Source organism: Cicer arietinum, chromosome 1 (assembly GCF_000331145.2).
Source record: "Cicer arietinum cultivar CDC Frontier isolate Library 1 chromosome 1, Cicar.CDCFrontier_v2.0, whole genome shotgun sequence".
NCBI classification, from domain to species: domain Eukaryota; kingdom Viridiplantae; phylum Streptophyta; class Magnoliopsida; order Fabales; family Fabaceae; genus Cicer; species Cicer arietinum.
The window spans coordinates 49,791,196-49,804,783 of record NC_021160.2 but is presented as its reverse complement, the minus strand read 5'-3'; the positions used below and the strand labels follow the sequence as shown (position 1 = coordinate 49,804,783).

General features: G+C 25.9%; 1 protein-coding gene and 1 non-coding gene across 2 annotated transcripts; both read right to left on the bottom strand.

Annotated features, from left to right (window-relative positions):
* Nucleotides 1-7,633: 7,633 nt before the first annotated feature.
* LOC101495163 (proton pump-interactor 1-like) lies at nt 7,634-9,901 on the bottom strand. The gene is made up of 8 exons (XM_004487319.4): nt 9,800-9,901; nt 9,356-9,641; nt 9,091-9,270; nt 8,761-8,886; nt 8,501-8,659; nt 8,204-8,398; nt 7,941-8,039; nt 7,634-7,824 (listed from the first exon to the last, which is right to left on the bottom strand). Exons 1-8 carry the CDS (start codon nt 9,817-9,819, stop codon nt 7,678-7,680), a joined length of 1,212 nt encoding a protein of 403 aa, XP_004487376.2. The 5' UTR covers nt 9,820-9,901; the 3' UTR covers nt 7,634-7,677.
* Nucleotides 9,902-12,380: 2,479 nt separating this feature from the next.
* TRNAG-GCC (transfer RNA glycine (anticodon GCC)) lies at nt 12,381-12,451 on the bottom strand. Its single transcript has one exon. It is a non-coding gene; the product is annotated as a tRNA-Gly (tRNA).
* Nucleotides 12,452-13,588: the final 1,137 nt, after the last annotated feature.

Here is a 13,588-nt window from a genome sequence, read left to right as displayed (position 1 = left end):
CTCGTAATAGAAAGATCATTATATATATATATATATATATATATATATATATATATATATATATATATATATATATATATATATATATATATATATATATATATTTCTACTTTGGCTATACAAATTTATATGCTATAAAAGGTTGACCATGCATGTCAAATATATTTTTTTGACTCCCCATGTCAAATATATATAGTCTTAATAATACTTACAAAACAATAAAGAATATTATCTCCCACTCAATATAAGTGTTGTTTTGAAGTTTTTCACTCATATTAGAAAAACAATAAATAAAATGATAGTCAATTAGTAATAATTTTATTTCTGTAAAAAAAATGGTAATAATTTTATAAATTATTTTACTAATCATTTGATATTAATTAAAGATGGTAAAAAAATTAATACCCATGAGCATTTGGAGATAAAATCTTAAAGAGACACAAGACGATTTTGAATAACTCGAATCTAAACGAATACTCAGATTAAACCTTTTAGTCAATAGATATAAAGTAGAATGTAGTAATATTTATACATGTAGTACTTATTAGTAAATTACTAATGCATTTTGTATATGTATTAATACTTTTTAAGTTTAATTATAATTTTGATTTTTTTATTTTTATCGATCCACATGATATGTTTCTCTATTTTAAAAATTGATAATTTTGGTTCTTTCCTCATATTTTTTAACTAAAAAATAGCGAGTAAACATATTTTAATGACGTAAAATTTAATTTTATGATATAAATTTTGATTTATTCAATTACAAATATGAAAAATTTTAACAATTGAAAGTTAAATTTTTACATTATTTTATTTTGATTTTATAAGTGTTATGTATCATTGTATTATATGTCACATTATTTAAAATATGTCTCATCGCTATTTTTTAATTAAAAAATTATTAAAAAAAACTATTATTATAGTATTAGTTCATGGGAAAGTAAAATTAGAATACGATAAAAACAGTTTTCCCACAAATTAAAATAAAATAGTTAATATAACAATAAAAAAAATGATATTTGTACCAAACAAAAAAATAATTTTTTTATTAAACAATACTAATTTTGTGTCTCATGGAGTACAAGTGAATTGGTGTGTTAAAATAACAACCATCACTATAATCACTAGTCACGATTCATGACTCATCCTTCCAATTGAGTTTTCACGTAACTTAATATGAAACAGAATCGCTATTTTTGTGTTAATTTACATCTCATCTCAACTCAATATTTTTGACTGTGAGATCATCATATTCATGAATCATGTGAATAATTAAACGTACACCACATACCACATGTCACACAAACCTTAAAACAAGTTAAGTCATATGAATAATTTATCTTTTTCTTTTGAAAGAAGAAAAATTGAGCTTTACTTCATCATATCACTACTCAAATTTCATCTAACCCAAAATTTGTTACATGGGTAATCTCCTTTTCATATTTTTCTTTACTTTCATCACAACATTGCCCATGAAATCTATATCATCAAAATCATTGAACCAATTTTCAAGTTTTCATAACGGTAGAGTAATCGATATTGCCACACCGGAGGTGGTATGCGATGGTGCATTGGGAGAATGCATCCAAGAAGATAAAATGACAATTGAATATGTTATAATTAGAAGAAATTTAGCCGGAAAAAGAAGGTACATAAGTTATGATGCTCTTGAAAAAAACCGTGCTCCATGTAAATGCCGTGGACATTCTTATTATGGTTGTGGACGTTCTGCGAAGGTTAATCCTTATCGTCGTGGATGTAGCAGAATTACACATTGTATAAGATCTATCAATTGAATAAACAATGTTCTAAATTACAGTTGCATTGACGCTGTAACATTTGATATTGTCGCAAAGTATGAGTAAATGCAGTCGCAATTATAGTTGCAATATTGTGTACGCAATTGCAGTTGCACGTGCAATATAGTAGTAATAGTAGTATTGGTCTTGTTTAGAATTTTCTTTTAGGTTGTTTTCTTTTCACATTATGTAGTTTTAGGATTTAGTAGCCTATGAAAATGAGAGCATTGTTCTAACTTGTGTTACTTTTGGTTTGAGATTGTTAGCATTGGAGAAAATCTTGAAAGTGTTTCTTTTTCGTTTGTAAAATTTTATTGAAAACTCATTCATGTTTTTTTTTTCTTTCTCACACTGCATGTGATAGACTACCACTTCTACTAAGAATGAGTTAGGTTTCTATTAGGATTTTACTAAAAAAAATACTCAAAATATATAAGAGTTGTAATTTTTCATAATTTCTCAAATGACCCAAAGCCTACACTATAAAAGAAAGTCTAAAATCCTAAATTTACATTCTTCCATCCAACAATAGACTTTAGGGAATTAAAATTGTTAGTATATATATTAGTTGCAAACTAATATATAGTATATAAATTAGTTGTAAGTTGATTGTAACAGTTACCTTCAAGAAATATATTATATAAAAATAGGCGCACAAATAATTATACAAGTAATAAGTATTCCCTCTGATCTGTTCCATTTTTTTCAACATTCCAAAACAAAACAAAAAACACCGTCAGTGAAATCAAACAAAGAAACTCTAATTTTCATAATGAAGAAAAATATTGAATTTATTAATTAAATTACAGTTTTCTTAAGTACTTTTAGTGATTTAAATCTTATGATAGAAAGGACCATAGCAAGGATCAATAGTCAGATGTTTTCTGATACACAAGATCCTCATAACTGAGGCGAGTGTAGAGCATGTTTGCATCTCTAATATGGTGTTTATGATATGAACATAATAACTAGAGCTTTCAGAAAGAAAAGAAAACTTATAAGAACATGTTTATAGTTAAGAACACTTAAGGTTTTATTTCGAATGCTGCTTGAGCTCATATGTTACAAGACTCCTCCTTTTATAGCCAAAGAGTTATACATAAGACAAAGCACACATTATTCATGATCATGTCCTATTACAAGCATTATTGAATGCCTTTCAATAATTAGAGACATAATCATGACACCTAGACTATTATACACTATTCATGATCACGACCTATGACAAACATTATTGAATGCTTTACAATTATTGGAGACACGTTTATGACACTCTTTGACTATTATGCCATATATGGACGAAATACAGACTATTCAAGCAATAATTATACAAGACATGCAATAATTATACAAGATATCATCATGACACTTTTGGACTCATTATCCTTTAGAGATAGGCTCGTGACTTAGGAACAAATTCTGATATGACAAGTACTCCTCTAGAAAATAGCTAGGAGAATACTTTGGATCATACTGCCAGATGTCCTCTAGCATCTCTATCAAAATTAATCTCATGAATAATATGAATTTCATTAAAAATCCTTTCATGAAGCACTTCCCTAAACCTCCTTCCATTTGCTTCTTTATTCATGAAAGACAATTCATCAAGTGAGATATACAAATCCTTTAGTACCTTTTCTTTACTAGAGACATTGTTTCTCCGTTCCTTTCGGTGATAGTTTAAGTTTCTCAAATCTTAATAATCTAAATTCTCTCTTTCTGTCTGTCACAAAACAAAATAACCTTTGTTAATATCAAAGTTCTCTTCCATACACAAATTTATGCATTAAATTAAGAATACCAATTACACTATATATTAGTACTATTACTATATACCATTTTCTTTGTGATCCTTTCAGTGATTTCATGAATGTTCTGATTCATTTTCTTAATCACATTCTCTTCCTTTTTAATTTTAGATATTGAATTTGGATCTGTTGGATAAAGCTTGACAAAGTAGAAATGTTGAACAAGTTTGGAAACATGCCCTGAATTGTCATCAATACCCTTTGCTTTTTCATTACTTTGGAGGAAATTACATTAATTGTCCATCACTTTCTAGTGATGTAGTTTCCTTATTCTCCATGATGTAAAGTTTCCTAATTTTGACATAATTAAGTCATAATTAATAAGAAAAATTAATCATAATAAATAGTTTGCAAAACAACTTAAATTGATTGGATAAATGAAAAACAACATTACTCATAGAAATGATTATTAAAATGGATAATTTGTATATGATTTTATGATGTAACTAACGTACAATGAATCACTATTTTAAATACTATTTAAGTAGCTAATTAGCAATAAACTATTATGTGGTCAACTATTGCACTCCACGGCAAGAAAGTCAACATATGGAATTTCTTATACCTTTTCAAATAATTGATAGGGCAGTACTATAAGAATTAAAAAAATCTCAAACAGCCTAAGTTTTGACTTTATGAATTTTGCAACCTATTATAGAGTTGATCTTAGTTTAGATGATGCTGCACACATGTAGTTATTAAAAATGTAGTTTAGGTGGATTTAAATAGTTCAACAAAATTAGGGACAATATATAATGCTTTTCTTTCCCATCAAAGGACATTTCTGTCTAGTGGCAATAATTCAAAGACAAGGCAGAGAGTGAGCTAATAAATTTTATGAGGTGGTGAAATATAAAGTTTTTTTTTTTTGTTAAAAGAAAAAATAATAAAACTTTTAACTTTATATAAATGTAAATTAAAATATTACAAAGCAAATAAAATATGAAAATAAAACTATTTAGAAAAGTTGAAGTAACGGGTCAATTTCATTTATAATTGACCTTCTACTAAACACAATAATGTTTTTTTAATGTGAACAATTAAGTTATTGTAAAATCTCATTGTCTATTTTGTTTTCACAACTAACAAATATCTTTATAATTGTTGTAGAAACTTGAAATGTCAAAACAAGACAATAAAATTTATTAATCAAATAATAATTTTTTTATTTGTATATTTCTACTAAATTTTTATAAATAAATTTATGTGATATAATAGCTAAATATATATATTATTGGAATAATTAAATATAAGCATATACAACTATAAATTAATGTATTTAAAGAAGAGAAAATAAAAATGTGGTTGCGCAAGGCTATGCACTTGGATTAATCATGCAGCTAACAAATATCGCTAGATCTTGCTCAAAATATTAAAGGGAGTGATAAATACTAAGCAAAATATTATAATTTAAAATATTAAAGGGAGTGGTAAATATTAAATAAAATATTATAATTAAAATTTATAAAAGTTATATATAATCTTATTTAAGATTCAAAATAATACAAACATAAAATAAAAATAGAACATAAAAATAAGACATGTACCTCAAATTAAAGTTGTCATTCCTTTTTTAAATATTTTTAAAGATTTGAAATCATCAATAATAAAATCAAATTAAAGTATTTAATTATTTCTTTTTCAATATAAAACATCATGTTATCAACAAGAAAATCATCCTCCACAGTAGCTATATAAACCAAAAGAGTTAAGATTAGGCAAAAAAATCGATCAATCAAGTAATATGTATATGTCTTCACTGCCTTTTAAAGCTTCACACAATTTAAACATAGTTGACAACTTATTTAATAACTAACAAGATCAAAAATAAAGTGTTTAAGTTGAAATCTCAAATTAATTTTCTCTTGCTTACTAAAATACAAATGATAGAAATTGTTTACAAGAGCATGTATATTATTCATATAAAATGCTTTGTACATATCCTTAGAAATCAAACAATTCAATTCCTACAATTTTTGGTCAATTGTAACACAAAATAGATTGACTTTAAAATGTTAACTCACTATGATGCGATCTTGTTGATGGTGAGTGTGCCCTTCACACTCAAATTCACACTTTATATAAACAACATTACAATTGGAAAAATCAATATCATGTTGTTACAAAATAATGTCACATTTTTCTATAAATGGTCTCAACTATTATTTCTCAACTTCTGAATAACTTCTGAATTAATATTTTTGTAATGTTACCTAACTTCATAACATTAATAAGTATATCTTGATTTTTCAATTGTAACTTTTGACAAAGACGATCTGTAATTCCCATAATATTTTTCATCATGTGTAAAATCAATATAACTCAAATAATTTGATCATAAGCTTTTAAGCAGCATTAACATCCCCACATGTAGAATAACTTGATCCATTTCTCTTAATATCTTTAAGAACTACATAAGTTGATAATAAAAGTGAAATCTCTTCTAATTTGACATCTTACAATTCATTATGACGCTTAAAAGAAGAAGAAACAACATTGATAATAAAAGTCAAGTGTGAAAAGAAATCATAATCAAGGAAAATTTCTCTACAAACAGCAACCAAAGCAAGCTACAATCTTTGTTCAAAATAACGTCTCTAATAAGCATTAGGTCAATCAATGAGAAATAATACTTGTGATCTGCTCCGCTCCCTTATAATATTACTAACATTATCGCACTCTTGCCAACATATATATATATATATATATATATATATATATATATCTAAAACATCAAGACCATGTTGGGAACGTCACAATCTATTTTATTAAGAGTGATAGCCATAATATCTTTAACATGCACAAAATAAAATAAAAAAGCATTCTTGTGTACAATCATTTTTTATCACAAACCTCAAAATAATAGTCATTTTCTTTTTGAGAGATTCATCACGCGATTCATTAACAATTATGCAAAATATAAAATCTTCGATCTTTTCTCATATATAACTTTTGATTTTACTAGACATGATACATATTATTTCCTTTTGAATTTTAAGAGACGTTTATACTTTGAATTATATGGAGCATTCTTTAATCTCTATAGTTACTTTTGCAAGTTCACCATTGTATGATATTTTTCAACTAAACATTGACAGGGACCCCAATTAAGATAAATTATTCGAACTTTATCTCTTTGATTCATTTAATATTCTTAAATTTAGAGGCACTTTTTTGAGTGACGTTCTAAATAATTGACATCAAGTTTATCTATGGTGACTTTTGAATAGATTAATGTTTAACACCATTACTCTAAATTGCAGCTGAAGTTGCAATTACAAAATATAAGTAAATATTTTCTTTTCACGTTATGTAGTTTTAGGGTTTAGTAGCCTATGAAAATGAGAGCATTGTTTTAACTTCTGTTACTTTTGGTTTGAGATCGTTAAAAATAGCATTGAGAAAAATTAGGACAATGTTTCATTTTCATTAGTAAAAAAGTGGTTAAATATCACCCGTAGTCCTTTAATTTAATTTCAGTTAACGTTTTAGTCCTTTATTTTTTTTTCCGATGTAGTCTTTTATTTTAATTTTAAGTGATAATTTGATATTTTATGTTTTAAAATGTCAATAATATTATCCTTGTTTTTTACAAAAGTTCAAAAAATTCATAAAAAATTTCAAACAAAACTCATAAAACTAATTATCATCTTCAATATAATGTAATTTCATCAAATTCATAACTTAAATATTTAAATAGACTCATATTTTCATCTCCAACAACATCAAATAAAGAATGACAAATATGAGTTTATTTGAAGATTTGAGTTACAAATTTAATTAAATTTATTTTATATTACAAAATATAATTAATTTTATGGATTTTGTTTGAAAATTTTGATAAATTTTTGAATTTTTGTAAAAAAAAGGATAGCATTGTTGACGTTTTAAAACATAAAAGATCAAATTGTCACTTAAAATTAAAATAAATGACAAAATCAGAAAAAGAAAAAAAAAAAAAAGATAAAAAACTAAAATGAAATTAAGTTAAGGAATGACAAGTGGTATTTAGCCTTAAAAAAATTGTATTGAAAACTAATTCTTGATTTTTTTTTTCAAGATCCAATTTACAATAGCATAATACTACATGATTTATCTGGTCTTCTTCGTCCATCTTTACTTAGTTGTCGTCTCTCTAATGATTGCAGAACCTTTTTCTCATAATCTTGTCGAAAAGCCTTATTGTTGTTCCATTCTAACATAAACTTCTCAACCTAACACATCAATGAAATCAACACATAAGAAACAAAATAAACCCCTTAGCAAAACAGAAGCTTATTCCACTGAGAAATTCATAACATATAGGAAACTAAACCAACTACTAATTAACCTCTGAACATGACATCTTATCAAGGGCTGCTACATCTTTTTCTTCAGCCAACTGTTGCACTTTATTTATAAGTGAACAATACTGGTAATAGTGGAGAATCTGAAAATTGAAAATGTAACATATAAGAATAAGATATAGATAGTAAAATTCACACAGCTTTACAACCATTGTTTAAAACCAGGATCATATTTGTACATATAAAAGGATAAATGATGTTGTTTAGAATGGAAAATGGAAAATATTACGGTTTTTTAACATCTTACCTCATCATGATACAATTTTTTCAACATCAAAATACTATGATATGCTTCACCCTTTTTCTTATGCTTCTCTGTCAATTTTGCTTTCAAAGAACATAATTCTCCATTTTTGGTTTCTAGTTCTTTCTCAGCATTTCTAATTCTGGTCCCACATTCAATCCATTGTCTTTTATTTTCCAAAGAGTCATCACATAGAAGCTAGGACAAAATAGTAAATATCTATTAGACTTAGTGATATTACCTTTAAGCCCTTAATATATAAGATAAGGTACTGCTGAGTCAAAGCCAATTATAAGTTACCTTGATTTGGTCTTTTATGATTTTCTTCAAGGACTCATAATTGGAAATATTTCCCTTCACAGAATCATTAGAAGAAGCTCTTTCCCAATATAGAATTTGAAATTGTTCAATTTCTAACAAGAGCTTTTGCCAATTTTTCAAGTAATAACTCCATCTGATCTGTTCCATTTTTTCAACATTCCAAAAAAATAAAATATAAGTAAATACCAAATAGAGAAACTCTAATTTTCGTAAGGAAAATATTGAATTTATTAAACTACCGTTTTCTTAAGCATTTCTAGTGATTTGAATGAAGCAACATCTTTCTCTTGAATGTTTATTTTCCTAAGAATTTGTTTTTCCTCAGCCAAACTTTTTCTTCCATGTAGCATCATAGAATTCAAAGACTACACAAAAGATTTTAAAACAAAAAAAAAACAATTAATAATATGAATTTCATTTATAACAAATACTATTAAATGCTGTTTTGGTCATGAAATTCAATTCATCTATTTGCTGTAGCATCATGAAATACTATAATTTTTTATTCCTCAGCCAAACTTTTTCTTCCATGTAGCATCATGAAATTCAAATACTATTATTTTTCATACATTTTTATCAATCTCTTCCCTAAACGTTCTTCTATTTGCTGTTTTGTTCATGAAATTCAATTCATCAAGAGCCATATACAAATCCTTTAGTATCTTCTCTTTACTTGCAACACGGTTTCTCCATTCCCTTTGTAGATAGTTTAAGCTTTTCAACACAGAATCTTGATGCTCTTTTTCTGACTGTAACAAAAAAAAAACATTTTGTTAATGTCAAATTTATGCATGACATTAGGAATACCAATTACTATAATGTAATACTATATACCATTTTCTTTGTGATTCTTTCAGTGATTTCATGAATGTCTTGATTCATTTTCTTAACCACATTCTCATCCTTTTTAATTTTGGATATTGAATTTGGATCTTTTGGACAAAGCTTGACAAAGTAGAATTGATGAACAAGTTTAGAAACATGCCCTGAATTGTCAACAATACCCTTTGTTTTATCATGATGTTCTGATACCACTTTTGATCCTCTACTTGGGAGGAAATTACACTGTCCATCACTGGAAAGTGATGTAGTTTCCTTATACTCCATAGTGTGAAGTTTCCTAAATATAACAAAATAAAGCTCATAATTAATAAGAAAAATAAATCATAAAAAATAAATCATAAAAAATATATCATTAAAATGAATCATCGGCATCTGATACAACTAACGATATATGATCGGTTGCATCAGATGGATGAGTACCGGAAAAAAACTTACTTCTTGAGGTGAATGGACATTTAGTTATGAGGACATGCAATGGATCAATTTTATGGATGAAGTAGCTAATTAGTAATAAGCTATTATGTGGTCAACTCTTGCACCCCACGGCAAGAAAGTCAACACGTGGAATTTCTTTTATATCTTATACCTTTTCAAATAATTTATAGAGCACGTACGCAAACTAATATAGGAATTAAAAATTTCAAACAGCCTAAGTTTTTACTTTATGAATTTTGCAACCTATTATAGAGTTGATCTTAGTTTAGATGATGCTGCACACATGTAGTTATTAAAAATGGAGCTAGTTGGATTTAAATAAAGAGTAACAAAATTAAGGACAATATATAATGCTTTTTCTTTCCCATCAAACGACATTTCTGGCTAGCGGCAAAATTTCGGTCCATCAACTTGTGTTAGTCAATAAGATTTGAGTGGGGTCCAATTCAATCTAAAAAATACGGACAAAAATAGAAATAAAAATAGATTTGATTGGTTATTATATAGATGAAAAGTTATTATATATTATTATTATTATTATCAGGAGTTAAATTTATATCCAATGTTAGTGTAATTTTTTTTTAAAGTGAATCACAATCATCTCTTAAAATATGTTTGACTTGTATAGTAATTATTTTTAAAGTAATAAATATGAGTAATTATGATATGTTGATATTGTAAAATATTTTATATTGTCAGTTGATGCAAATTAAATTCTTTTGATTATTATTAATAATGATGCAAATTAAATTCTTTTGATTATTATTAATAATTTTACAGTATCTAAAAAATTAACAAAATCTGATTTCACTTCACATTTATGGCCCATAGTCGACTAAGAATGAGTTATATGATAAAATGTTATTTGATTATCAATCTTCTTATTAAGAAGGAGAAGTGTGAATATTTAGTTGTTCGATTAATGATATTTTTTTTTAATAAAGCTTTTAAAGTTTCGTCATTGTTTTCTTATAAAATGTGTCATACTGTATTATATCAACTTAGTTACTTCTTTTTTTAAAAATATATATGTATTATTATCGAATGACTTATCTTGAAACAAATCCGATCTTATTTTTTTTTTAATGGGATATGCATCTCATTGTGTTCAATCGAATTAAGAGTCGGATTCAGATCTAAAATTAGTCCAACTTAATTTTAGAAACATGAAAGGGGCATACCAAACCCGACGTAACGTGTCATTTGTATACCTCTAAGTGCACTGTTGATCGAGTTCAAATTGAATCAAACTAAATAAACTCAAATTTTGTTGATTTAGGTATGATTTCATTTTATTTAAAATCAACTATCAATATCTGAATAAAATTATTAGACTATATCAATAGTGTTATCTTAAATATGATGTCTTTGAATATTTTTTAATTATTTACAAATTATTTTCTCATTGTAATTTATATAGTCATTAAAAAAGTTTACATAATTGTTTTAATAGAAAAAATTAGTGTTTGAAAAAGAGAATTATATTCAAATTTTAAAAATACGTATCTTAATTCTTATTAATGTGAATCCAATTGAATCAAACCACACCGACTTGTTATTTATCGTTTGGTTTGAATTATGCGACAAAAATTGAAAAAACTCAACAGAATTTGTTATCTTTTTTGTTTAGATTGTTTTTCTCTTTAAACATATGAATCAAACTAATTTGTTACACCCGTAAGTTTGTCTCTCCTAAACTTGTGCAATTTTTCAGTCCAATTTTCTCTTACACTTGTGTTTGCACTTTGTTTTACATATTTACATTGCAAATTTACAATTTAAAATTCTAATATACAATAAAATACTATATTTAAATTATTAATAAAAAATTTAAAATTTCAGTACTTCAATAGTATTTGTTCAAACTCTATCACTACCTAAGTGAAATGACTCCTCGAGTTACAACATTAGAGAAATTTGTCTTACATCTAGGTGTAGATTATTACATTAGATTAAGAGTATTGAGCAACCACATAAATGACGTTTACCATTACATTTTCACAAAAAATCTGATGACATTAAATATATGAGTTATTTCATAAATTGTTTTAGATGCCTCGGGATAAGAAATTAGGCCTAAAATAGTTGTGCAATTTATAAAATCCATGTACAACACATGTGTTATTCTAGATTCATAAAACATTTCCATTTCAGTTTCAATTCTTTACATTCAAATACTTCCATATATACTACACTTAAAATTAGTTACAATATGTCGACATGCTTCTTCGTAAAGAGGATTTGGTAAACTCATGTTTACTATAGAATTTAGAAGCTCCCAATTTTCAGTTCCAATTTCAAAATCCCACAATGCTTAATTCAGGGTAAATTTCAGCCATGTTTAGAATGATTTTAGCATGATAGTCCTGTAAAAATAAAATGCTAAAATGATGGTCCAATGTTTTGTTTCGTATAAAATAAGCATTATTTAAAAGCTATGGCTGATATTTTGTATGGGCGTAGTTGTTACCAAACCACAAAAATGGAAACAATCTACAAACACGATCGACGAAGACTGGTCTCTAAAATAAAATCTTTTTCTTTTTAATTATGTAGAAGAAAAAACTTTGCACAAAAGTATTGCACCAGCCGGGAATCGAACCCGGGTCTGTACCGTGGCAGGGTACTATTCTACCACTAGACCACTGGTGCTTTCGATGACAATTACAAGTATTATAGTAATTAAGATATACCATTATAGAGCCTGGATATATATGACCAAAATCACTCTTCAAAATGCTACAATATGGCAATGTTTTGTGGTGGACCTATTTTGTGGCAATATCTTTTTCAGAGTCAAAGTGAAACGAAATGTGCACATGCTTTTTACTTTTGGGACCAAAAAAGAAAAGATACAATACTACTTTAGCTTTTGCAAAATATGCACTAAACCATTTACCATCAAAATCAACAATTTTTTAACGGGTTGAAAATCAACTTTTTATTATTACATTGGTTGAGTAAAATTAAACAAATAGTATTGCTTTGGGTTTGTTAACTTAATATATAAATTTTTTCTGTCAAATAAATTTTTATTTAGAGTCCTTGAAATTTTGAAATTTAGATAGCAACGTTAACAAAAAGTTGCAAAAATTTATACAAGTACCTTCAAAGCTTTTTCTTTTCAAACCATTTTTTTTTGGCGTAACATATTTTGTATTTTTTTAAGTTATACTAAAATATCATAACAATCATTTAATTTTGTTTTTAACAAATTAGTTTTTTATATTTGTAAATATTATAATGTTGAATTATTTTTAATTATAATCTTATTTCAATTATTTGTAGTTGGATATTTTTAAAATTTTACTATGAGTTGTATTATTTTATTAACGATCATATAAAAAATAACATAATAAATTTTTATGTGATTTCATGTGTATTAAGAAAATTTCACGTTTAATTTTAAAAACACTAATATCTATCTTACTCGAATTCCCTTTTGTTTAATTATTTTTTTAAAAATTGATTGACCAGTTATGTTCTTAAGATTACTGTAGTCAAATTTTTTTAAGAATTACACGAGTTTATTGAAAAAATTGAGAGTTTAAAGTTTCAATTGTGCTGGTTTGAAATTAAAATCATCTATATAAATATTTACAAATATAAAAAACGATTTTGATATAAAAAAAATTAGAATTAAGTTATTATTTAAAAAATAATTAATATAACTTAAAGAATTCAACTATCTATTTGACTTTTAATCAAATCATTTCGAAATACTTTTAGTAAAAAAAAAAAGCATATTTGTCTTGAAAATTCATAGTACAATTGATGTTTTTCCATTTT

Coding starts and splice junctions, on each gene's coding strand:
- LOC101495163 (XM_004487319.4), bottom strand. CDS start 9,819: ATGTCCATTCACCTCAAGAA. Junction 9,642..9,799: donor ATGTCCATTCACCTCAAGAA/GTAAGTTTTTTT, acceptor TGTTATATTTAG/GAAACTTCACACTATGGAGT. Junction 8,399..8,500: donor TCATAAAAGACCAAATCAAG/GTAACTTATAAT, acceptor ATTTTGTCCTAG/CTTCTATGTGATGACTCTTT.